Source organism: Physeter macrocephalus, chromosome 1 (genome assembly GCF_002837175.3).
Source record: "Physeter macrocephalus isolate SW-GA chromosome 1, ASM283717v5, whole genome shotgun sequence".
Lineage (NCBI taxonomy): Eukaryota > Metazoa > Chordata > Mammalia > Artiodactyla > Physeteridae > Physeter > Physeter macrocephalus.
The window spans coordinates 51094825-51122654 of NC_041214.2; the positions used below are offsets into that span (position 1 = coordinate 51094825).

Consider the following 27830-nt stretch of genomic DNA (forward strand, 5'->3'; position numbering starts at 1 on the left):
ACTAAGTGATTCATGGAGATTTTCAAATACCAACATCATACTTAGAACCATTTCCAAAATAGAGTTCAAATTTCAGGAAAAGAAAATAAGCACATAGCATCACAGAAGAAAAGCTACTCAAATCTGCCAAAAACTCAGAGACTTCTACGGAAAACGACGATAAAAATATCTTGTCTGGACCCACGTGTAAGTCTCTGATCATTCCTGCAGAGGGCTCTGAAAATGCTGATCAAAAGGACCATTTCATCGAAGAATAACAGGAAGCTGCCTGTATCACTCTCTGTCAGGCCAAATGAAAGAGTGGTCCTCTCTCTGTTGTGGGATGCAGAACAAATTTCACAGGATGAATTGGCTTCTGATGGGCCTACTGGTATTTGAACTGGTACTTACATTATTCAGCAAGACTTAGAAGACTGGCCTCTTTGTCAAACATACGAGAAAACAGCAAGCTATTCCCTATTCTTTTTCATGGAAATCTCAATGATCTCCATGGAGTTCTAACAAAAAACAAAGACGAACACAAACAAACAAAACCTTATTTATTTCCCTATAATTCATAAGGAATCGTTAAACATAAAATTGAAGGGGAATCTTCCAATCAAAATGTATATGTGTATACACACACTCATATTTTAATGCTGATTTTGAGTTTTTTTATGATAAATATGAAGAAAGAAATATGAAACTTAGATTTTTATACCTATTGTAGTCTATATGAAAATAAAGCCGCATGGTGCATATGAGAAGTGTAGGTTTATATTGTGTATACTCTGATTCATGGTGCCATTGCCTGGTGCTATTGTCTATGATTTAGTAGTATTCAAAACCTTGCCTATGGTTTAGAAATAAACAGGAAATAAGACAGTCTGAAAGAACCATTATGTAGTAGAGTACTACATACAGTATTATCTAATATACTTTTAAAAGATACAAAATCACCAAAGGCACATGATAAACTACTATGTTTTAAAAGGGGGTTGCTGGGACTTCCCTGGTGGTGCAGTGGTTAAGAATCCACCTGCCAATGCAGGGGACACAGGTTCAGTCCCTGGTCTGGGAAGATCCCACATGCCGCGGAGCAACTAAGCCCCTGCGCCACAACTACTGAGCCTGTGCTCTAGAGCCCGTGAGCCACAACCACTGAAGCCTGCGTGCCTAGAGCCCATGCTCCGCAACAAGAGAAGCCACCACAATGAGAAACATGCACACCGCAACAAAGAGTAGCCCCTGCTCACAACTAGAGAAAGATGTCACACAGCAATGAAGACCTGATGCAGCCAAAAATAAAATAAATAAATAAAATTTTTAAAAAGGGGGTTGCCAAAGGTATTGGTGTTAAAGAAGTATTTCATCAGTACTTTAAAACTCAAGGACCACATTTCCTTCTAATTGGCTAGAGTCTGAGAATGGTCTGGGCAGGGAAAAGTCCATTAAATATTCATCTTCTTAGGAAACTAATTTTAAGGAAGACTCGGTACATCACCTTTTAAAAGAAAATAGTTGTTTAATTTCTTTTGAAAGTCAAAAGTCACTTTCAAATTTGCTTCCTTTCTCAGAAAAGCCAATGCTGTCAGTAGCCTGACAATCTTACAGTAACCTCGAAAACTTTTGTCAAGCTTTTTTTTGTTTTGTTTTGTTTGGCTTGGGATTGGTTAAAAACAAGGTGGGAAGGTTGAGCCATGTGTCAAGTGTCAAATTATATATGGACAAGGTGTGCACAGCTGAGTTGTTATTTACGTGGTGTGATGACAGTGATGGTTAGTTTATTTCCTGGGGTCTCCAAAGAATAGCCGCTAGGTGTGCTGCCCACCAGCCTTCTCTCCCCAGCCTGCAGTGGTACAGAATTTGCTAAGAACAGGGAATACCATTAACAATTCAGTCTAGAATGATTATTCTGTCATTTTGAAACAGTGATTTTTTTTAAAAAGCACACCTCCACTCAAAGTCATTTGCTTCTTTTTCTTGTCAGAGCTGAGACGGAAAGAGGGTTGTCAAGAAAACATATTATTGAAGGTGAGTATTGCTTCCATTTTATTTTTGTTTGTGGGCTGCTGATTCAAGAAAGGTATCAACCAAACAAGTTCAAAACACATTGGAAGGGGAAAAAAATTCTCTATGAAAAGAACCACAATCAACCACGTTTCTTCCTGGGGTTGAGTGTGGGGAGTGTAGTGATATAGAGGGGAAAATGAAAACTCAAAAGAAAAAGATTGGATTCTGTAGAACTCTTCTCTTTTACAGCTATGCTAACATTAATAAAGCACTTCTGTAAGATTTTTTTTAAACTTTATTGAGATATAATTTATGTACCATAAAAGTTTACCCATTTAAAATATACAATTCATTGGTTCTGAGAATAATTACAGAGTGTGCACTCATCACCATAATTTGATTTTAAAACACCTTCATCTCCCCAAAAAGAAACCTTTTACCTACTAAGAGTCACTTCTTATCCCCTCCTTAGCCATAGCCCAAGCAACCACTAATTTACTTTTCTCTCATTTCATACACATGAGATCATACAATATGTAATATTTTGTGACTGGCTTCTTTCACTTAGCATAAAGTTCATCCATGTTGTAGCATGTATCAGTACTTCATTCCTTTTTGTTGCCAAATAAAATTCCATTGTATGAATATACCACAGTTTGTTTATCCAATCATCAGTTGATGGACATTTGAGTTTTCACTTTTTGACCATCATGAATAATGCTGCTTTGAACATCTGTGTACAAGTTTTTATGTGGATATATGTTAAGACTACTATGCTTTTTTAAAAAGAGCATCTATGCATTAAAAAAAACTGGTGGAAAGTTACTACTAGGTAATTGATTCACAGGGCCATTGCTTTTGCAATGGTACTCAAAAATGGTATCATTTAGAAATAAACAAGAAATAATACAGTCTCCAAGATCTCTTATGTAGTAGAGTACTGGTATTCTACTGTGAGGATTATGAGAATTGTGAGGAATTTTTTATTTATTTCTTGCTTGTCTATATATTACAAAAATTTTATACGTCTACATTTTGCAATAAAGGAAAAATATTAAAAGGGGCCGCCATATGTTTCTAACATCTTTACACTAGTTCATGAACAATTTCATAAAAATTCAATATTTTTATAACTTTAGATTCATAATTAATCATTGAGACAAATGATTCTTCTCCATTTTAAAACTAATTTCATCTATGAAATACCAAAGTCACCCAAAACATAAGATGTACTCTAATCCCAGTACTTTCAAAATAAATATAGTTAAAGAAGTAAATTCCTCCCTTTAGTCACCTCATCTCATTCCACAGTTTGACAATACAGTGCATAGCCTTCCCTACTTTTCCCTGTAGTTACACTGACATCTATCTACCTATACACCCTTACTTATAAATACAAAAATGTATGTATTAATCACTAACTGGTTTTTAGTATATTTGTAGGCATCTGGGCTTTGAAATCAGAAAAACATTGGTTCAAGTTCCAACTCTTGTCATTTATGAGCTGGGGGACTTTGTGTAAGTTACTTAACCTCGCTCAGCCTCATCTCCTGGACTCTGAGATGGGCTATCAATGCCCTGCCTCACAAGGTTACTATTCAGGGATTGAACTTAGATTGTTCACATTGAGCAGTGTCTGTCATATAATAAGCACTTAATAAATGTTATTTTTGTCATCATCACCATCATCATCGTTCTTAATAGTGTAACTGCCAGTCTTCTTTCTATGGATAAGGACACTAAGTAAGTAATATTCTGAGGCTGCCACAATGAATGACCACATTCTAGCTCTTGAGAAAGCTTGCAAGTTCCTTACCCAAACAAAATCCCTCCTCAGGTCATAGTATCCAATTTGACATTGTACAGTCAAACCCAGCCTGCCTCCCCAAACTGTTACCATTCCTGCTCTAGCATTTGCCCCCTGACTTGTGTCATCTACCACAAAGTTTGTCAAAAAGAAAAAATCCAAGTCTTTGGCTTGTGTACCAAGCTGAACAAACATGGTGGCAGTGTGCTGCCTAGAAAGTTCTTGTTTTTCTTTTCTTTTCTTTTTGATCTAAATGATTCAAAAGGAGATTCAGAAAGTGATTTACACTAGCAATCAACAAAGAAATAGAAAAATCAATGAGAAAAAGAATGGAGAAGTTGTGCTACTGTGCTTTTCACTGAATCTCTATTGCTTTAATATTTACCAGTATGTATGCATAATTTCAGAACTCTCCTTTTTAAGTCAGTTTTCTTCAAGCCACATACAACTCAATAGAAATAAAATTCTCTCCCCTTTTAAATAAGTCAGAAATCCTCTTGGGAACTAATCTCTCAGGATGGATAAACCAGTTCAGCTGAAATTCAAATTGACCCAGATTCAAGCTAACACAAAATTTCAAACTTTTGAGATTGAGAAGAATTGGGATCAATTATTATGTTGTTACTGTTGGTGGTATTTTGCAGTTCATAGTTTCAGCCAAAGACAAAAATACTCATGACTGCAAGAGATTCAGCTCAAAGGATATTTCTAGGCAGGCTGAAATTAGGGAATTGAGTGAATTTTACAGAAAAAAAGAAGGGACATGAGATTTCTAGACCCAGAATAAATTTTGAAAAAGTTTACAAATCATTATCCTCAGGTTTCATTGGTACTTGGCCTGTGATGAGGATGAACTTATTCAACATTGGAGTTTCATATGCACATTAAATTTGAGAAGCACTGTTAAAGACTGAGACAGAAGTCCAATCCATGTAGAGTTCAGGCCACTTGTGTGCTGGGTTACCTTGGCCACCTGAGTTAGTTTTTAGAGTGTAAAATTAGCTTGATTTGGGCATAATGCAATTTTGAAAAAAGTCATATGAAAGACCTTTTCAATGAGCCCAAAGTCCTTGACTTAGATCCAGCTAGAAACAACATTCTCCTTAGATTCATAAGGAGGGAGTAGAAATTTCACTAATAGGTTTATTATATTCATTTGGAATCACAAGATCCTCTCAGGCTCTGAAAGTCTATTTATCCATTCAGCCATTCCACAAACATTCATTAAACCCGAATTTGTGCCAGTGTTAAAATTTAGCAGATCAAAGCTCTTTAGTGGGCTTCCCTGGTGGCGCAGTGGTTGCGCGTCCGCCTGCCGATGCAGGGGACCGCGGAGCGGCTGGGCCCGTGAGCCATGGCCGCTGAGCCTGCGCGTCCGGAGCCTGTGCTCCGCAACGGGAGAGGCCACAGCAGAGGGAGGCCCGCATACCACAAAAAAAAAAAAAAAAAAAAAAAAAGCTCTTTTGTATCTAACATGAAAGAATGGAAATAATTTGGTAAGTCAAATTGTAAGCATAAGTAAATTGTTTCTGTGCTTTTATAGGCAAAAGCTGTGTTTAAGTCTGTATTTGCCTTTCAGGTAAACAACAGTTTTGTTATGTGATTCAAAACACAAACCCACTGTCCTTGTTTTAGGAGGAGGAGACGAAAATAATCTGAGAAAGCTCCACTTGAAACTTTTTAATGAATGGCAAATATTAAATCCTACTATCTGAACTTTTTAAAAAAGAGACAATTGATGATTTTTCAATTAAAGAATAAATTTCCTAACAAATGGATTCACCACAGGATTCCTTCCCAGTGCACCGTGTTCATGGTAAACAAATCACCCACCCCAAACAATCATGTTTCATAATGGGAGGTGTAGCCACTTATATTGTTCTAATGCAGGGCAGTCTTTATAAAAAGAAACATGTCTCAAATCATGACTGAGAGGTCTGCCAGGAAGAAGCTGGAAAATTATATTGGGAAGCAGTGAACATTATTTAAGGCAACATTTTTTTCAAGCCTGATCGGAAAACAAATATGCCATAGGAGTAGAAGATGATGACACAGCATATTTGAAGAGAACGTTGCAGAATTTCCAAACTACTTATGGCCTTGTTTCTACAGAGTTAAATCTGCAACAATGAACACACGTTCCACCTCTAACCCTGCCAAACTGTTTAACATCTGGAATGAACATATTCCTTTAGACACCTATGAAATAGGCTTAAATTGAATCAGTTTTCACCGTATGAACAATACAGTTCCTGTTACACTTCAGAACCTAAAAGAGAGATTAACTTAGATTTCTTTTTACTATAGTCACTTGAAAGCTATTTTCTTTACATAATTTATTCTCCTGTGGACTTTTGAGGACTTGCCAGTTAACATCTAGACATCTCCTTAAGAGCAGGGAACGTTTCTCCTGCTTCTCCTGTCTTCACTCCCACAGACACTGGGTTAGCGCCAAGGGCCAGGCTAATGTCAAAAGTGCCTTCAGCAAGTGCATTCACTGCACGGGATCACTTACCTCCTTAGGTCATGATTAGCCATTTGGATGCCCCTCTGGAGCCAAGGTTAATGCATTTTTGCACATCTACTTAAACTTAAAACAATACTTGGCCCTAAGCCAATGCTCAACAAACATTTGCTAAGTAGAGGTAGAATATGACTATTTGTCTATTGGAGATAAACCCTAAATGGCTCTCAAGGAGACACTTGTTAGCATGTCTTTATGTTGCTACAAGATTAAACCATCCAAATAGAAAAAGCCAGGACTACCTGATTTGTTTTGTAGTCACATGAAAGATCAAAACAGAAAGACCATCTAGCTCCATTTTGTCTGTGGACAGATGAGGCTACTAAGGTCCAAAGAGGCTAAGAGACTGGCAAAGTCATTGAAGCCAGTGCGATTTAGTACCCTGGATCCCAAGGCCTGTGCCCCACCTGCATGAAGACCTCTCCTCTGAATGCCAGACTGGTCCATCCAGCTGCCAAGAGCTCCGTGGGGTTGACTGATGTGCTGCTCAGACCCATCATGGCTCCCACCACCACCACCAATCTGCTTCTCCCGTGACTTTCTCATTTACTAACAGTCACTTAACTTCTCAGGCCAAAAGTCTAAGAGTCCTCCTTGATACCTCTACCTCCACACTCTATATTCAGCACACCAAGAGTCCTCTTATGTCTACCTATACAACTTGTCCCGAATTTGAACACTTCTCATCAACTTGGTCCAAGCGTCGTCTACTGCAGTGACCTCCTCACTGGTCTCCCCTCCCTGCTGTCACTCTCGCCCCTGAATGTCATTCTCAGCAGGCCAAGTGATCAGTTCAGAATACAAATCTGATAGCTTCATTTCCCCAACTTAACTCCATTTCTTTACCTCCCAGCCCCTCACCAAAGTCTTTCCATCTCACATAGAGTAAAATCCAAAATTCATGCCATGGATTACAAGACTTTATGTGATCGAGATTTTCAAAGTGAGTAGACAGTGTCTCTTAGGTGCACAACCTCCTTTTAGTCCACTGCAGAGTCAGAGTAGGGACCTGGTGGATCATTGACAGGATGCAACACATCATTTCTTATATTCTCACATGAATACTCTTGAATCTTGGCCTAAATATCAAGAAAAAAGGCTTTCCAGGGAAAGAATTGAGATATGAGGAATGGCTGAATACAATGAGACTGTCATTCTATCAAGTCCATGTCATTATTTATGGGTGCATACTATTACCTTGAACTATGAACCTATGCCAATAGATGCTCTCAGTATGTACTGTTTGATCCCTGGAGATAAATACCATGTCCATGCATCTTTAACCCCCCAGAACCCAGCACAGTTTCAGATCAAATTGGAACTCAGTACTTGCTTATGGCATGGAAGAGGAAAGGACTTATGTTGTGACTGATCACACTGCATTCCAGCAGGGCAGAGTTAGTCACAGCTCCTTCTAGTTTCTCTCAGCCCACACTGAGCTGTTCAGAAGAGCACAGAGGGAGAGTGCCATCATCAGAAAGGAGGACACTTTGTTTCCAGTGCCAGGCATGGGCCAGAACTGTCACTAAATGTCTCCCTTTAAAACCAGGAGGTCCAGTGAAAATCTTTGGCATCTAGTCTTTGGCACCGTTCATCCTGAGTCTTTCCAGATGTGAGCGCCACTGTTATAACTGCCGCACTTCTATAGACTGTTGCACTTATCAAGTGCTTGCCAACTGATTTTATTTGCTCTCTGGAGCAGCGATTCTGAAGGTTGTAAGTATTGTTATCTCCCCTACAGGTTAGAGAACTGAGTCACACACAAAAAGGTCAGATAACCCAAGTGGGATCACATGCTAGAGTACAGATTTCCAACCCTTCAGACCTTGGGATACCCTATTATCGTTTGCTTAATTATCTTTTCCTCTCCTTACCTCCTCCATACACACAACTGCTTCCAAAGGTGGCTCATATCATAGTGCTTTTTAAGCTGAATTTAATTTCAAAGTGCCCATTGAGATAGCTGGTAATACCCCGAGCCTGAAAGTCACTGGTTTTTTAAGAACAGGCATTAGACCTTACAACACCTGTCTGCCCTAATCTCTTCATCAGTGCTTCTTATAACAAGCTACCATCACAGACAATCCTTTCTCAATTAATGAAAAAATATTTCCGGAACTGTATTCAAGCACTCCATCTTCCTGTCAGAAAAGTAATTGTGGCTTGCCGATAAGCCAGTTCGAAAAATCAAATTTAAATGAGCCAAATTTAAATTTATAAGAGCCTCATTTAACATGCAATTAATTTTATGCCTCTAATAAAAAGAGAAAAAACCCCAGTCTTCCTGTGGAATTAAATAGGCTGATAAGGAAATGCTGTGCCTCATAGAAATGAGATAAAATAATTCTTGAACACTGTCATCCTTTTGGTTGCATAATACTATATACAATATGTTCTATCTCAGGGAAGTATTAATTTTACTGAAATTAAATATTTTTTTCTGCATAATCATAGGAATGTGACTCAGTGGTTAGGGTTGAGACATAGATTATTGGCTCCAGATTTTTTTTTTTTTAAGCTCTCACTCTCTCCTTTATATTACCCCTTAAATCTTTAGGGCTTCTAGTGTTTTTGTTTCTTCTCAAAAGAATGGGGAATAGTAGAAATGGTAGGTCTCAACTATATTTAAGGTTCTTCGAACTTTGTTTTAATTAGTAAAATGTTGAGCGAAGCCTTCATTTGCCAGCCCTTTTATTCCTATTAAAAACCCATGTGTACATTAAGATGGGGTTATCAGTCACTTATTTATGACTTACACCATTTTAATGTTTTTGATATGTAATAAATATATCTCCATCCCATTATAAGCCCATTAAGTAATTCAGAACATGATATTAATTTGCATTTTTCAAGAAATAAGTTAAACTCAGGCTGCTTTTTATTCTAAACTTTGCTTCTAGACACAGCCACACAGGACCACCGTGAAAAGTCATTACCAAGTGTGGATTTCCGGTAGAGCACTAATACCATTGAGAAAGTTCTAAGGCTTTTCTTTGTTGGGGACAACGTCAGCCCTTGATATATTTTTAAAAGGTTCTAGGGGCCAATGAACACATCACAGTATTCAATGTCTTTTTTGAAACTAATCCAATGCTTTTTCTTTTTTAAAGTAAATTCTTGAAGGAAACCAAGCTTCAGCTATTTCTAATAGTGCTCATATTTAGATTTTTTGAGGTTTTCCTGCTTCTGTTCCCAGGACTGAAGGGCTCCCTCCAGAGGCTGCAGCTCGAGTATGTGGACGTAGTCTTCGCAAATCGACCAGACAGTAACACCCCCATGGAAGGTGAGTGAAGAAATTTAATAAAAGACTCTAGAGTTGTTGATTCTAGCTTGACGACTTATTCCACTCACAGTAGGAAATGAAATATATTCAGACTGATTTGACTGAACGTGAAAAATAAAAACCTTTCCAGTCGATGTCTTTCAGCCTCAATATTTACCCACAAAGTCAGTGCTCCGCATCTTGCATCTTCATGAATTTTTAAGCAGTTGCAGGCACTGGGGGTGTGGCTTCTACAGTGCTCAGTTTCTCCAGGTTCGTTTCACTTCTGTGATTTTATCAACTAAAATAATAAACCTAATTGGAAGGGGAGTTTATAACCCAGCCATCATTATTTTGGAGTGAGTTCTCTGAGGGTCTTCTTACTTTATAATGACTCTAGGTCGGATTAGTCTCCAGTCTGTGGTGATAAGTGCTAAGTGCTACCATGAGCAGAGGCTTTTACAGGAGCGACTACTTGAAAATGTGACTCTTCGTTGCAATCTGGTTTTTGATTCTCAAGGAGCTGCAATATTTTATCCCCATTGTGTTGATAACTGTTTAAAGACAATTTAAGTATCTCCCTGTGGAAGCTTTCAGAATGTTCCTAAAACCAGATTTTCTTCAATCTGCATTTATTTATGGAAACTACCTAGGATGATTGAAGATAGTTTGGGAGGAAAAATTTAAAAGAAGGTTCTAGTTAATTGAGATTTATAATCATATGGATTATCATATACCTGAGGAGAATGAGAATGAAGATATTTGGGAAAAAGAAGGAAAAAAAAATGTTTTGGTTATTTGAGGTTTACTATATGACATGGATTTTACAAATTTTTAAAGAATTAGAATACTTGGCATAAAATTACACTAAGGTAAATTTAGTTTTGATGATTCAAAAGGTAGTTCAGGATCTTGTAATAAATCAGGTTCTGTAAAGGTTTGTTCTTGCTAGAGGGTTATAGAAGTTATGGAAGTTATAAATGATTGCAGTATATATAAATATTTCTGTAGGTTGCATTTCTGAAAATAAAAGTTGTGGAAACTATTTTCCTTGCTATTTATGTCTTTCTCAACCACAGAGAAATGGTTAAAATATATATTTATATATCTTATTTTCTCCTAGAGTTTTCTGCTTTTTTTGATTTGAGTAAATTAGTTTATTGTAAAGCAATATCAGTGTTGGAAATTCATAATAAGAAATTATCCGTGGAAATGACATAAAATGCATATTTTTATCAAAGCAAAGAATAGGTGTTTGATAAAGCAAATCATAAACATTTTATTAGTGTAAGAAGTGCTTATTGCAAGGATAATATGATGTCACGCTATTCTCAATGCCACATTAAAACAGAGCACTGAAGCTATCGCATGAGCTCAATTGTCAAGTAAAATGCCATTCAGTGGCGGCTGTGAAAGACTGAAATTGCTTCCCATTTTAAGTGCCTAGTGACTATTTTCCTCTTTGGAAAAATGTCCTTTGCAATTATGCTATGTACAGGAAAGAAGAACATCTGGGATTTTTCAGCATCTTTTTTTTTTTTGGCTCATTTTCCCCATTCTACCACTATCTTTAATCTGAGGGATATAATATAGAAGTCTCTGAAACAGAAAACATTATAATTTGCATTATATACCTACAGAAGGAGAAAACTCTCAATTAGGAGCCAAACTATGTGATACTGATAAGATAATTGTATCTCTTATGTAAAGACTATTTATGTGTTGACATTTATCAGAAGGGAGCTTCAAAACATTGAAAATAAAAACAAAAACAAATCGTAAGGTCAAGAAACATGGCATTTCAAAGCTCTGCGGCAACCAACCTCCTTATGCTGGAATGTAGCCTGCTCTCTCCCACCCCCAGCAAAGGGAGATCCACTCCTGGCTGGCACATAAGACTCTGAGGCTTATTCCTCTGGGATGACTTAGCAGGTTCACACTACAGGCAAGTCCCCATGTAGGACTTATTCCAGATTGAAATAGCTTCCCTGTGATGTCTCCCTAGCTTTGCAGAAAATGTGTATCCTCAAACAATATACTCATTTGTTCCAAGGTGAGCCAGATGGAAGGGCCAGTTTGGTATTAGTCTCTAGAAACTCATTCTCTACATTTAGTCTTTCCTTCTTTACTGTAACAGAGGAAAGGACTGATCTGGGCAACAGAGAGAAGAAGAAATAGGAAATAAGAAAAAAATAAGAAATAGACAGCGATTTCCAGGTAGCCTTGGGTGCATTTTCTCTTCTAAAAAAGAAAAAAAAAAAAAAAGTGTGTAAGCTATGCCTGGATTCCATGTTGTTATTAAGTTTCATTTTTGCAATGATTTTGTGAATCATATATGTGTGTATGTGAGTGAAAGTTGTACCTGTACAATGGGGTCTACCTTAGGAAGGCTATCAGGGTTTCTAAAAACAATAGAAAAGTAAATGTTACGTATAATCAAAATATAATCAAAATTACCCTTGAAAACCCTATAGTAATGACTTGTTTGTCAGTGTTACTCTATAGCCTTTAATTACTCAATTTCTTCTCCAAATATAGTGACAAAACCATCACTAGATACTTTCCCAGACACCTTTTTTTTTTTTGGTAACGGCCTTAATATCATTCACATACTTTTCTTACTTTAGCAACTCACATTGGCAATTTTAGGCTCAACTGCATCCATTTCCGTCTAATATAAGTGATGGAACAGTGGTTGCCAAGTGCATATTGCTGAATTTTCCTATATTAAATCTACATATGTTGGCACTGTTCTTTGTACGTCTGCCTCACAGAAAACCCTTAGCATTTGTAGATCACCTTTATTGGTTTCAACCATTCCCGTCAATTCCATGGACCCACAACACACCCTAACTTATGATTTTGCCAAGGCACCTATATTAAACCCTGGGGAACTAATGAGAGAACCTAGCCCAGCTTTCTAAGACTCATTTTAAACAACTTTGATTTAAATTTATTAAAATGCCAACCCCATCCTCTTGATTCACACCATGAAAGGATGTTAATTGGGAACACTTCTAGAATAAACCAACATGAGTTTCATCCAGTTTCTACATATCGGATGACAACAGATTGAGCCAGAAAAAGATTAGCAGTAGCATCTTCATAATATTGGCATCATGTATCAAATTAGTTGTTGCCTTCCCTCCTTCCTTAGAAAGCCACTAGACAAAAAGTGAGTCCTTTCAAAAGAATGGCCATAAATTCCCAAAGTGCAACCAATGGAGAAGGGGGTGAGACTGCCTTTGTAATCTACAACCCTGCAGAATGCAATTAGACATTTTACAGCTATGGGAAGATGTTTCTGACAACGGAGGGGAACTTGTATACTTTTTCCTCTGTCCTTCTTGTTTATTTTTTCTGGTTCACCTAGTAGTAAGTCATTTTTCTTTCACAGCACCTGCCATGCCATCTGTCTCTGCTATAATATCTGGCACTGATGGCATGTTTTCCAATTCCAGAAAAAATCAGTCCCATGTCCCATTTCTTCTTTCTTATACTTCTGTGTTCTTCCCAGTAGAGTCACTGACAGTTCCTTGAGCTCCATGATACTCACATTCTTAAGTCTCTCACTTCCATAAATCCCCAAATTACATTTCAAAATCTTCTCTTAAGCTCATTAGTCAAGAAAAAGTTCATTCCAACATGAATCATGTTGGACATGGATAGACACAGAGCATTTGTGTGTCTGAGGACCTGCACTAGGAGTTTTTGGTGTGGTTTTCTGTCATTCACAAGTGCTAGGCTAACTTCTCCATCCATAGTCTTCTCATTGATCCAGAGAGGAAATGACTGAGCATGATTGTGGGCATGAAAAGGAGGCTATAAACCATGTACCACTTGTGAATAGTAGAAAAAGAGGGGACCCATTTTAGTTTATGTAGCTTTTTAAAAAAGGAAAGAAGAAAGGCCACTAAATTCATTGATCTGAGAATATGATGATTTTTAAATTAAATTACATTTTAATTAAGTGGTTTTTTTTTGTTTTTTTTTGTTTTTTTTTTTTTTTTTTGTGGTACGCGGGCCTCTCACCGCTGCGGCCCCTCCCGTTGCGGGGCACAGGCTCCGGACGCACAGGCTCAGCAACCATGGCCCATAGGCCCAGCCGCTCCGCGGCACGCGGGATCCTCCCGGACCGGGGCACGAACCCGCGTCCCCCGCATCAGCAGGCGGACCCTCAACCACTGCGCCACCAGGGAAGCCCTAATTAAGTTTTAATTTTAAAAAATTTGGAGTTGAATCCTCTTTTATTTATTTAGAATTTTTTGCCAAAACTAGTTAATCTCCTCGCAAACTCCGAGTCATTAGATATTATTCTCAATCTAATTACAGTTCAAATTATTTATTTTTTTCCTGCTAGTAGGTCAATGCAGACATAAAACAATCCAGATGTCTTATTTCAAATAAGAGAGACAAGATCAAAGTTAGCTTCACTTAATTCCCATAACATTATCATGTCAAACAACCTATTCCAAAAGAATTTCCTTCTTTCTAAGCCATCTTTTTACTGTCCACATATGCCAGCAGGAATCTACAGATATTCGGGAATCTAGGACATCCAATGACAGCTCAGGAAATACCAGAGAGTGGTAAACATTACGGAATCCCAAATTTTCTGCACTTTCTCAATTCCAGAACACTGTACCTGGATATTTAGCATCCAAAGTAAAGTTTTCAGAACAAAAATGTAATGACCCCCAAACCTAGAAATATTGTCTAACCACCATGGATCATCCCTTCTGCCTTTGTATTTTTTTGTCTTCCCTGAAAGACACCCTCAATCTGTCCCCCCCAAAAAAACATAATAGGAAGAAATCTTCTGCAAATAGGCTATAACAGTGCTGTTCCATAGAAATATTTTGAAAGCCACATATGTATTTTCAATTTTCTGTTACTTACATTTAAAAAGTAAAAAGAAACAGGTGAAATTAAATGTAAAAATATATTTTAATTTAAGCCAATATATAAAAAATTATCATTTCAACATGCAATCAATATAAAAATTACTGAGGAGATATTTTACATTACTTTTTTTCATACTAAGTCTTTGAAATCTGTTATGTATTTCACACTTATAGCACATCTTAATTTGGGCCAGCCACATTTCAAGTGCTCAATAACCACATGTGGCTAGTGGCTACTATTTAACCACACAGGTCTATAAACTCTAGTTCAAGTCTAGCAGAGCGCCAGACACATGCTGGGGGCTCAATAAGTATTTATTGTGTGGATGAATGGATGGATAGATGGATGATTAGATGGATGAGTGAACAAGTTGTTTGATTGAATGAATGAAGCTCTAAAGTTAAATAGATCCACCATCACCTTTCTCTACTTGAAAACCTATTTTGGTTTCCTAACATCTATGAACATTCTGGTACCTGATCTGGTTCAGCATATTTCAGGGTGATATTAAGAAGGATAGGTTGCTGGCAAAGGACGCCAGGACACTCTTACATCCCCTTTCTCCTCATCTGCCTTAACAGCAGCATCCAGATTCCAGATCTCTCTCCAGAAATCTGGCTGATACCTAAATGAGCAGAAATGAATGGAGGCAGGATTCTTTTGCAGTTCAGTTGCCCCTGAGGATTACTATATCAAATATTAAAATTATCTAACCCATTTCATTTATGACCCTGATCAGGATGCTCTGAGGGCCTCTGGTGTTTGTCAGATCAATCTAACCTCCTGGCTTGAAAGGCTAGGACAGCTGAGTTTTCAATAAATTAATTTGGAGAAAGTGATTTTCATATCTAAGAGGATGAGCCAACCCCTACCAAGCCCATGGCAAAAAAAAAAAAAAAATTGTGTTCCAATTTTACTAAATCAGTTTTATTTCCATTTTAACTGTGAATTCACCGAACATTTTACTGCTACTTTAGACGTATTCAGCTGATGTTTTATCCTTTACAGAACACCAAGTCATGCTGTTAAAAAAGAAATTAATTTCATTCATTCTAAGAAATAACATGGGGGGATGGTTGAGTTCACTTTGTGTTCTTTCAGTCTCTGGTGTGGTTTTTTAGAAAAATCTCATGTTTCTGTCATCGTGGGCCTCCTTCTCATTAGGACAATATTTCTATAAAATGGACTGGGGGAACATCAGATAGACACAGCTTTAAATCCTGGCTTTGCTACCTGTTAGACTGTATGCCTAGGGCAAGTTTCTATCCTCACTGAGGCTCAGTCTCCTCCCCTGAAAATGGAGGTAACATATAAAGTGGCTTCTGAAGGAGTTAGCAGTGTGGGTACAGCACCTCTCTCACAGCAGGGGAAGAAACAGAAGCCTCATTTCTAGAATACCCCGCACAACACACATACACATAAAACTCCCTTCTCTCTGGGTCTCTCTCAAAGGTAAGCATAGGAGACGACTAAGACCCTAAAATTATGTGATGAAAATCAAATGAAGGTGGCCAAGTTGCAGGGTTAGCCAGGATCTGTGGTGAGGCCATGTAGAATCAAGGTACACTGTTGGCAATGGAATTTTCTTCTAGCTCACATTTTTCTCCTTGAAATTTTGTTCTGAAATTCTCCATGCCCTTTAAAATTATGTAATTATAGATTTTCCAGGGTTAATCTATTCAGTCAAAAGGTGATCTTAAGCCTGTGATTTTATTTTCAAAAGTGTATCTAGAAAAAAACTCAATAATAAGATTCACTCATTCATTCAATTGATATTTTTTTAATATCTGCACCAGCAGACAGAAGGTGCCTGGGTCAATAGCACACTTGCTCTATTGGAAAGACTCAGGGACAAATCCACCTAGCCATTAACTGTAGTTCACCAGTTAGTCTGATGTGCAGATATGGACTCTTTGCATTTCTTGCACAGAGGATTTTTGAAGCCAGAATGGGGTCACCAGTGGGTGACTAATTTAAGACCACACTTGACAATAAAATTACACACAAAAAAGACTTTGAGTCCTCATATGGTTCATGTATATTTAGTGTATCTTTTTTCTTTAAATTTATTTATTTTATTTTTGGCTGCGTTGGGTCTTCGTTGCTGTGTGCGGGCTTTCTCTAGTTGCGGCGAGCGGGGGCTACTCTTCATTGCAGTGAGCAGGCATCTCACCACGGTGGCTTCTCTTGTTGTGGAGCCCGGGCTCTAGGCGCACAGGCTTCAGTAGTTGTGGCACGCGGGCTCAGTAGTTGTGGCTCGCGGGCTCTAGAGCGCAGGCTCAGTAGTTGTACAGCATGGGCTTAGTTGCTCTGTGGCATGTGGGATCTTCCTGGACCAGGGCTCAAACCCATGTCCCCTGCATTGGCAGGCGGATTCTTAACCACTGCGCCACCAGGGAAGCCCTATTTAGTGTATCTTGAATGTTTTGTGTTTCATGTCATAGGTGTAAGGATGCATTGTGAATATCATTGTGAATATCATCACCCTTCCCTCAATGCTCAGTACACACATTTTCTACTTTGTCTATGGCTACCATGACTCAGAGCTTACTAATCCACTTAGTCTTGCTATTATGTGAATTCACACATTATGTGAATTCTGCCCGTCTCACAAGCTACTTGTTTCTCTAGCCAGTTTCATTTATCCTCCTTATTCACTTCTCTCACTTTCTTGAGCAAAACTGAATAATCTTAAGTAACACAGCAAAGGCACATTACAGAGTTCACCACCCTTAGTTGTTGGCATGCTGCCTCAGGTTTGCAGAGTCAACTTCTAGGAACATTGGAAAAATTTCCAGAGTTTGGAGCGTGGATCACTCTGATATGTATCTAACAAGAACAGAGCCCTGGTTAACAATTTTCATTTTCCAACTAGATTCCATAGAGAGAATAGGAGTTTTAGAACATACTGAAAAGTTAAGTTTGCCAAGGCTGAAGAAAATATGTGATGAGCTGGCTTTAAAGGAAACAATATTCCTGATAATAATTTGTAAACATTTACGGGTATATTTTGTGCTTTCTATGGAAGCCAAAGATTCCTAACCTCATTTCATAAAATCCTTTTGGAAGGGAGAATCCTGGTAATATTCTGTGCAATTTACCTACTTCCTCTATTTTCTCTCTCTTTTTTCCCTTCACATTTTCAGTCAACAGTGAAGGCAGAAGGGATACAACAGCTATCACTAGTAACACACAAAAGAAGAAACAACGTGGGCCACGTGTCTGGAAGCCCATTGTACCTCCTCACCACAAATTTGTGGTCTTCACCAAGCTCAGAAAGGGGTTTTTTTTTTTTCCGTAAGATTTTTTTAATCAAGAAAAAAAAGAGAGAGAACAGAGACGGCTTCTGCTCACCCCAGCTGTCAGGTGGAAACAGAATTGCTTAGTATTCTGGGGCTGTGGGTTTGTGACTCATGTGAGCTTCCTTCTGTGTGAGTTATCTCTCTGAAAGTAGCTGGAGTTGTGACAATATTCACCTCCATATTCTGAGGGGATGTCAACTCAATCTCAGGGGAATTCATCTATTTAAGTTCCTCATTGTGCTGTAGCTGATCTGCAGTGACATGGGGAGACTAACATCATCCAGCTCTCCAGCCCAGGCAGGTGGGGCTGTGGGTCTTAGCTGTCTGTCAAAGCAGCGTCTCGCTGAGGGTTTACTAGTATGCGATTCAGTGGGCTGAGCAGGGCCACCTGTGGCATTGCTAATCTGGAATTCTCAGACAGTGGGGATAAACAAATACCCTTAAGACTCTCTCTCACTTTCTGTAAAAAATGAAGTAATGAAAGGCTCAATGGCTTTTTAAAGCCCTCCTGGATGTTGAATATGTGTAATGAAAAAATACAGGATCTGCAATCAGAGGACGAGGGTGCTAATCTTAGGTGTGTGAACTTGCTTGAGTTGCTCAGTTACTGCTGCTCCGTTTTTCATTTGGAAAATAGGAAGAATAGAAACAGTACCTGGTCTAGCTATTTCCAAGATTCAATAACGTGAGATAAGTGGAAATGTTTGATTCTTAATGCCCTGCACATTTTGAGATTGTTATTGTTATGTGTGTGTGTGTATATATAATACATATATTAAGGTGTCATAACTGAAGTTTCAACCAGGCATGGAGACACAGCTGAAAATTGGTGAATTCCAAAGAGAGATGTCAGATCTTCACTTGTACATAGTAAGTATCCTACATACAAACGAATTCTGTTCCAAGAGCGCGTTTGTATGTCCAATTTGTTCATAAGTCCAACAAAGTTAGCCTAGGTACCCAACTAACGCAATCACCTGTACTGTACTGTAATAGGTTTATAATACTTTTCACACAAATAATACATAGAAAACAAACACAAAAAATAAATAAAACAGTTTTAATCTTACAGTACAGGACCTTGAAAAGTACAGTAGTACCAGCTACATCACCGCTGCTTTTACGCTTGCTTCCGGACATCCTGGGCTTGAAATAAAGATACTGTACTACTGTAATCTATACAGTACTGTACAGTAAAGTACACAAAAGCACAACCACTTGTAGAGGATGTACGCACGTGACAGTGTACGCCAGACACGTGAACTAACTTAGGTGATTGGACCTTATCCTACATACAAACGAATTCTGTTCCAAGAGCGCGTTTGTATGTCCAATTTGTTCGTAAGTCCAACAAAGTTAGCCTAGGTACCCAACTAATGCAATCACCTGTACTGTACTGTAATAGGTTTATAATACTTTTCACACAAATAATACATAGAAAACAAACACAAAAAATAAATAAAACAGTTTTAATCTTACAGTACAGGACCTTGAAAAGTACAGTAGTACCAGCTACATCACCGCTGCTTTTACGCTTGCTTCCGGACATCCTGGGCTTGAAATAAAGATACTGTACTACTGTAATCTATACAGTACTGTACAGTAAAGTACACAAAAGCACAACCACTTGTAGAGGATGCACGCACGTGACAGTGTACGCCAGACACGTGAACTAACTTAGGTGACTGGACCTGCGAACGCACGTTCCCATCTTTGAAAGTTTGCACCTTGCAGGTGCATATGTAGGGGACTTACTGTACTTGCAAAGGAAAATGGCCAGAGCTGGCTCCGTGTCTCTTTCTTCCCCGACATTTTATTTTGAGAAATTAAAAACCTACAGAAAAGTTGAAGAAATAAATAGCCAACGCTCTTTACCTAGATTTACCAAATTGTGCTATATCTTGCCTCTATTTTGCCCTCTTATGTTCTCTTGCACTGTGACCTTTCACCCATAAATACTTTCTTCTCTCTCTCCTGAGATGCAACATTCTTCCACAAAAGCATCATGCACTCATCACACTCAAGAACTTTAACGTTGATACACCACTGTTATCTACACAAGCCATACTTAAATTTCCTAAAATGTGCTTTTTAGGATTCTGTTGTTGTTTGAGAGGGAGATGAGTCTGTGATTGAATTAAGAGCCCCACATTGCATTTAGTAGTAATGGTTTTTTAATCTCTTATAGTCTAAAATTGTTCCTCACCTTTTTTTCTCTTTAACAACAATGACATTTTTTTAAAAATCCAAGCCAGTTGTTTTGGAGAATGTCTCTCAGTCTGGATTTGTCTGATTGTTTTCTCATGATTATATTAAGATCAAGCATCTTTGGCAAGAAGATACACAGGTGATGTTGGGTCCTTCTCAGTGTGTCTCTCTGCAGTCCCTGGAGGGTCACTCTCTATTACTGGTCATATTAAAGTTGATCACTCGGTTAAGGTAATATCTGTCAGTTTTCTCCACTCTGACGGTACTTTTAAGGCTTGGTACTATAGTGAATAAATAAGCTGGGGTGTGATTCTTTGTGACCATGTGAATAGCCTGGTTCCTCACAACCTGGATGTGGCATCCATTGCTGATCCCTGCCTGCATCAGTTATTATAGTAGGCAGTTATTACAATTTCCCTCCCCCATTTATTAATGGGCATTCTGCCGTAAAGATGAACTTTCCCTCACTCTCAGTTCTATGCCTCTGGAGTCCCCTCACCTTGCTTCAAGAAAATAAAAGTTGAAAGAGAGAAGGAGAAAGGATCTAGTGAGAAGGGCGTATCTGGAGAGAACTATGCTGTGACCCCCATAGTTGGGGAGTAGATAGGCTTGGGAGCTGACTCATGTCTGGCACATCTAGAGCTGGAGAAGTGGGCTGAATCTCTACAGTGCAGCCAGGAGAGTGTAGCCTCCCTGGGGGTGACCGGAAGGGCAACTGTGAATGTTTCCTGTGTGGGGTCATCTTGGGTCTGTTCTCTAGGAGGACAGCCTCCTGGAGGGTGTGGGCTGGAGCTGGACACCCAGAGCCACTAGGAGAGGGCTCAGGGGAGAAGCAGAAAGTAGAGGAATAGAGAAGCCAGTCATGCCCCATCTCACTACCCCCTGCTGCAGGTGTTTAGCCTAAGCAGGTCCCAGCTAGGAAAGGGAAAGGAATTTGAGTTTGGAGTTTTGACTGAGATCTGTAGAGGCTGTGTTTACAATCTAAAAGGGTGTCAGGACTGTCTATTACCCAAGAGTGGGCAGAAAAGCTGTGGGACCAATCTGAGTTTTCATCAGGGCCAAGTTTTCATTGTTCGTACTGAATGTAAAGGACTAGCGGGAGATTAAAAAATAAAGCTGGGTGGTGATTACATTACGAGTATGCTCGTTCCACATACTATTTACATATGTTTAAATACCTAATTTTAAATTGATCTGACTTAAATTACACGCGGCGCAGTGGTTCGGAGTCCGCCTGCCGATGCGGGGGGTGCGAGTTCGTGCCCCGGTCCGGGAGGGTCCCACGTGCAGTGGAGTGGCTGGGCCCGTGGGCCGTGGCCGCTGGGCCTGCGCATCCAGAGCCTGCACTCCGCGGCGGGAGAGGCCACAGCAGTGAGAGGCCCGCGTACCGCAAAAAAATAAATAAATAAATAAAAATAAAAATAAAAATAAAATAAATAAATTACACATGAAAAAATTAACTCTTCCATTAGTTTCAGAAAACAAATTTGTTTGCTTTATAATACCATTATGTCCAATATAATTGGAAATTCAGGAAAACATTGTGTGCTAAAGATTCAAATCTCCACAAATTACAAAATAACGCTGTTGGTCACCTGTATGAAATGTGTACATTACACACAGACATCCCTTGTACCTCGCAAACCCTCCCGAGGCATCTGAGGACTTTTGAAAGTGTCACTTCTATTTTGGGGAGTAATTGTTTGTCAGTGTTCAAACACTAGAAAAGATGATAAGCCACAAAACCTCGACCTCTGCAGTTTGAACTTTATCCATCCTTTCTAAATGCATTTTTATGTTAGGTTTTATTTATTTGTTTTAAATACTGAAAGGTGACCAGTGTGACTAGCTTCAATGAAACCAATCATACAAAATTAATAACTAAATGAGATCCTTTTAGACAACTTTCTGAAACCCTAGTGGAGTCAACTCAGAATTTACTTATACAAGAAAATTCATTTTTTGTTGTTGTTATTTTTTAAAGGCCAATGGACAGAAGGTGTGGGCACAGGAAAGCAGTAGAAAGAAGAGGAAAGTTTAGTATTATCAATATCTTCCTTTACTTGCATGAAAAAAGAAAATGTATCACTCGCATGGAAAATGGAAGTATATTTGGTGATGGAATGAACCGAATTACCCCTAGAAATGAGTACATAATAAGACAAGAGAAAAAACAAAATGACATAAGAATTCACACAAAACTTAACAGAAAGCAAAAAAAGGAGATATGGGGACCAAAATGAAAAATTGGAGAAGGGAAAAAGAATGAAATTTTATTTCTCCCATCCATTTCCCCTACTTCCTTCTCAAGCACAATACAAATCTCACAAGCCCCTCCTCAAAACATAATGTCATCATACCACACTCAGGATGGCCCAGAGGAGAACATTATATAGTAAAAATACTCAGGTCCAAAACCTGCCTCATTGATTTATTCATATTCAACTAATATTTTTGAGTGCCTGCTATACACTAGACATTGTTTTTGATGCATGGGATAGACAAGAGAACAAAATAGACAAAGATCCCCATCCCTGTGGGACACAGTCATTCTAGCAGGAGAGACAGGAAATAAACAGTAAAACAATAAAAATTAACTTATACAAACTATTAGAAGATGATAAGTGTTATGGAATAAAGAAAAAGTAGAACAGGGTAATGAGAATGGGAATGCTGGGAGTCAGGAGTGGTCACTGAAAAGGTAGAGACTTGAAGGAGTAAAGTGAGTAACTGGGAGGGAGATAAGGATAGTGTTTCTGGCTGTAGAAACAGTGCAGAGGCCCTGAGATGGGAGCAGCCTGCTTGTTTGGGGAACATCAAGGACACCAGTGTGGCTGCAGAAAGTCAGGAAGGAGGAGTGTAGAAAAAGGTGAGTTTAGAGAGATTACAGGGTCCAGATCTTTTGGGACCCTCTGAATTTTGGACAAAGAAGTGATGTGATTTGACTTACATTTTTAAAGGATCCCTTTGGCCTGGAATTAGAATAAATTATAAAGGGGCAAATGTAGGAGCAGGGAGACATGTTAGGAAATAATTGTAGGGATTCCCCTGGCGGTCTAGTGGTTAAGAATCCACGCTTCCACTGCGGGGGGTGTGGGTTCAATCCCTGATCCCTGGTCAGGGAACTAAGATCCCGCATGCCACGAGGTGTGGCCAAAAAAAAAGAAAGAAAGAAAGAGTTGTAACAATCTAGGTGAGAGATGATGATGGCTCAGACAAGGGTGCTAGCTGTGGGAGTGTAAAAGTGGTCTGATTTAGAGAAATATTGAATGTAGAGCCAGAAGTTCCTGATGGATTAGATGTGGGTGTAACAGAAAGAAAGGAGTGAAAAATGATGCCAAGGTTTTTGACCTGAGTCAACAGAAGAATGGAGTTGCCAGCAACTGATATGGGGAATACCATAGGTGGAGCTGGTTTGTGGGGGAAGATCGGGGGTCTGGGTTTAGCCATCTTGAGCTTGAGATGTTCATGAGACATCCAAATGGAGATGTTGAGTAGGCAGTTGGACACTGATTCTGAAACTCAGGAGGCAGTCCTGGGATGGAGATGCAAATTTGGAAGTTGTCTGCATGTAAATGGTATTTAAAGCTTTGAGAATTGATAAAATCACACAGGGTGTAAAAACAGAAAGACAGAAAAAGCAAAAAAAGGACATAGAAAGAAAGGACCAAGGACTGAGCCCTGGAGATTCCAGTATTAGGAGGTTGTGAGGAAGGGGAGAAGAGTGTGGTGCCCAAGGAGCAGGTAAAGAAAACATATCAAGGAAGAGGAAGTAATCAGCTATATCAAATGCTACTGATGGGCAAGTAAGATGAGAACTGGGAATTGTCCATTGGTGTTAACAGTGTGGAGATCGTCAATAACTTTGACAAAGAGTGGTTTGGGTGAAATAGGGAGTGGGTGAGGAAGTGAAAGCCATCTAATCTCTGAGTCTCAGTTTCCTCATTTGGAAAACAGTGAGGACACCTCTTGATTTAGGATGACCAAGTAATATATTTCTGCTCCTTTCTCTTAAAAAAAAAAAAACTTACAAGGAACAGAAATAGAAACTTCCTTTCTGATGAAAGTAGCAGACAACTGGAAACCTGGACCAATATATATGAAAGTGGAAAAGGGATGGAGGAATGGTAAATGACTTAGCAAAACTGAGAAAAGATTTATTTAAAGTGCCCACAAGAAGCAAGTTAATTTGTACCACACAACCTCAGAATGGTTAAGGCATGAGAGGCACAAATGTCACAGAAGATGGGGGTGAGGTGGGAGCTAGAAACAAGGCAGTTTTTCAAAAAACTATACAGAGCCATTAGAGCTCCATATCCCCAGGTCTGCAGGCAGAGTCCTGCCTTTCCCCTCCAATGAAGGAGGCAAGAGATACATTACCTCGAGAAATTGAGTTGAGAGGCTCTAGTCTGAGGGGTACCAGATACAGAGGAAGATGAGGCCAGGCTGAAAAAAAAAAGAATTATGACGTTTGAGATCCCCAGACCTCTCCTCTCACTTAGCTCCAGGTCACTAACAGCCAAGTTACACTTTCCCCAGGCAGAAAATAATAGAATATTTCTCTGGAGAAAATAAACTATCCCAGAAAAAAAAAAAATCTACATTGTTGTGGAAGAAAATCCCAGTGGGAAAAAGTGGCAAGTGCCCTAACTTCTCCCACAGTGACAAATGCAGTCCACGCACAATTTTAGTGCTTTATTCTTAAATGTGAACGGAAACCCAAGAATCACCTGACATTCAAAGAAAGCTACTGATGAAAAAAAGAGAGCTCAAGTAAATAGAAAAAAAGAACACAGACTAATGCAAAGAGATATAAGAATGTTCAAAGAAACTATAATGAATATACTTAATGAGATAAGAGAAGATATGGCATCAATTAAATAAGAACAGGATGAAAGAGAGAGCAAGAACAGCATAGAACTAGTAAAAAAATCTTAGCCATTAAAAAGTATAATGGTTAAAAAATTTGTAAGTCAATAAAGATGTTGGATGTTAAAGTTGAGGAAATATTCCAGACAATAGGGGGAAAAAATGGACAATAGGAGTGAAAGATAGAAAATTAAGATTCTGTCCAGGAAGTCTGACATTTATTCAACTGAAAGATTTTTAGAGAGAGAATAGATAAAATGGAAGAGAGGTAAACAAACAAACAAACAAAAACCCAATACAAGAAAATTTCCAGATTTAAAGAACATGAGTCTCCAGATCAATAGTGCCTACCAAGTACCCAGGACAATGAAAGAATAAAGTCCCGCACGAAGTAACATTATAATGACATTTCACAAGTGAAAAGATAAGGAAAAGCATCCTAAAATATTCCAGAGACTTCGTAGAGTGTACACAAGAAGGATCAAGAATAAGGATTGCCTAGGGGTTTTCAACAGCAAAATTGAGAGCCAGAAGACCATGGAACAAGGCTTCAAAATTCCAAGAGAAAGATGGTGGACAAACTACCAGCCAGGGGTGAGGAAATAATAGCATTTTGGCTTTCCTGTCTCCCAAACACGATTCCTCAGAAGCTACTGGAAAATGGGCTCCACCAAAGTGAGAGGATAAAGCCACAAAGAGGAAGCCATGGATCCAACTCATTCAAGGGCAGAAGGGAATTTCTAGGATGACAGAGTGAGAGGTGCTAGGATGACAGTCATGCATCAGACATAGAGAGCACCAATGTAGGCTGTGGCAGGAGGATGGGGGTGGTGTTCTAGATGGGATGTTGCCTGGGGGTAGAAAAAGGAACTGAATTTCTCACAAGCTCAACCAACACAGAAAACTGTATTGAGAGACACTTGCACAAATTACAGGAAGCATTAGCTATAGTGCCAAATAAAACTAAGCTAATGAAGCAATTGTCAACTAAAGGAAAATGAAAAGGTATAGAAGACGGGAGATGTAATCATTGAAACTGCTCTGCTCAACAGTGGACACTAAGTATGCAGTCATTGAAATGAACACACAGAATATGAATTTAACCCTAACTGAGATGTGAATATATTGGGAAGATAGCGAATGAGCAGGAGCTAAAACTCTCACTTCCACAAGAAATCAATGGGTAATGTCTAAAAAAAACTGGGCCAAGAAAATAATACGTACATATTATTGAGAAATGTAGAGGTTAATATCAGAAAAAACAGCTACATATGTTGGAAGTGGTTATCACCTCTGGGGTGCAGGCAAAGTCAAAAGACTGCTGCTTTTTGTTACAAGCCTTTTGGCATCGACTCTTTAAACACTCTGCATGTGTTACTTTGACAAAGCTAGAGATTAGAACAATAACCACACACATACACACAAATGAGATAAAAATGCCAGCAGTATTGAGTTGTCAACATTAACTATGATATCATGGCTGTCCAAGTCCAGGCATAGTCCTGGGGATTTAGAAATACACAATACTAGTTTTCCTACCCCAGATTCCATGATCAGAAGCCAACCCATTTCTCATCGCATCCTTCCCAAAACACGCCAGCACCAGAGACCCACCCACCATTTCCTAAACTAGCTGTGCTGAGCCAGACTCCCTCCCTCGGTGGCCTCCAAAGCAGGCTGTGCCAGATAACCCTTTGTAGGATAAAGAGAAAACATAATTTCCACTTATTTTATATCTTTTTTTTTTAAGAAGATGTTGGGGGTAGGAGTTTATTAATTTATTTATTTTTGCTCTGTTGGGTCTTTGTTTCTGTGCGAGGGCTGTCTCTAGTTGTGGCAAACAGGGGCCACTCTTCATCACGGAGCACGGGCCTCTCACTATCGCCGCCTCTCTTGTTGCGGAGCACAGGCTCCAAACGCGCAGGTTCAGTAGCTGTGGCTCACGGGCCTAGTTGCTCTGCGGCATGTGGCATCCTCCCAGACCAGGGCTCAAACCCATGTCCCCTGCATTAGCAGGCAGATTCTCAACCACTGCACCACCAGGGAAGCCCCTTTTATTATTTTTAAAGTTTCTATTTGCTGTATATGTTTTACTTTTTCTATTTTTAAACTATCCACTGGTATAATTTCAGACATTAAAAAATAGCAAAAATAGTACAAAAGACTCCTATATACCCCTCACCCAGATTCCCTGTTAACATCTTACATTACCATTGTGTAAGTATCAAAATCTGGAAATTTACATTGACACAATAATATTGTATAATCTATGGATCTTATTCATATTTCTCTAATCATCCCACTAATATCCTTTTCTGGCCCAAATCCAACTCAAAATCACATGTTGCAGTTCACTGTGATGTGTCTTGGGCTACTTTAAGCTGGATCAGTTGCTCATTCTTTCTTTGTCTTTCGTAATTTTGACACTTTAGAATACCATTAGCCAGTTATTTTGTAGAATGTCCCTCAGTTGGAGTTTTTCAGACGTTTATTAGTGGTTAAATTCAGGTTAGGCATTTTTGGCAAGAGTACCACAGAAATGATGTTGTGTCCTTTTTAGTGTATTACATCAGGGGGTGCATACTGTCTATTTTTACCATTAGTGATGATGTTAACTTTGCTCTCTTGGTTAAGGTGATAACTACCAGGTTTCTCCATTGTAAAGTTACTAATTTTCCTTTAGTATATACCTTTTCCTTTAGTATGTATTAGGTATGTGTGTGTATTCATATATCACTCCAATGAGTATCTTTGGGGGAGACACTTCGAAATTATGCAAATATCTTATTTCTCATCACATTTTGCCTACTTGATTTTAGTACTCTTCAATGATTCTTGCCTGAAACTAGTACTGTGGTGTTTGCTAGATGGTGATTTTTCTATTTCCATCATACTTTCTACATTTTTTAGTTGGCATTCTACTGTAAGGAAGCGATTTCCCTTCTCCCCATTTATTTATTC

The 27830-nt window shown here is 38.8% G+C and overlaps 1 protein-coding gene across 1 annotated transcript in view; it reads left to right on the forward strand.

Moving 5' to 3' along the window:
* Positions 1 to 27830, forward strand: part of KCNAB1 (potassium voltage-gated channel subfamily A regulatory beta subunit 1) — a 400369-nt gene that overhangs the window by 326644 nt on the left and 45895 nt on the right. The window contains exons 7-8 of the mRNA XM_055081324.1: positions 1970 to 2013; positions 9520 to 9606. Of these exons, the coding sequence (XP_054937299.1) occupies positions 1970 to 2013; positions 9520 to 9606 (131 nt within the window). The remainder of the gene's footprint in view (positions 1 to 1969; positions 2014 to 9519; positions 9607 to 27830) is intronic.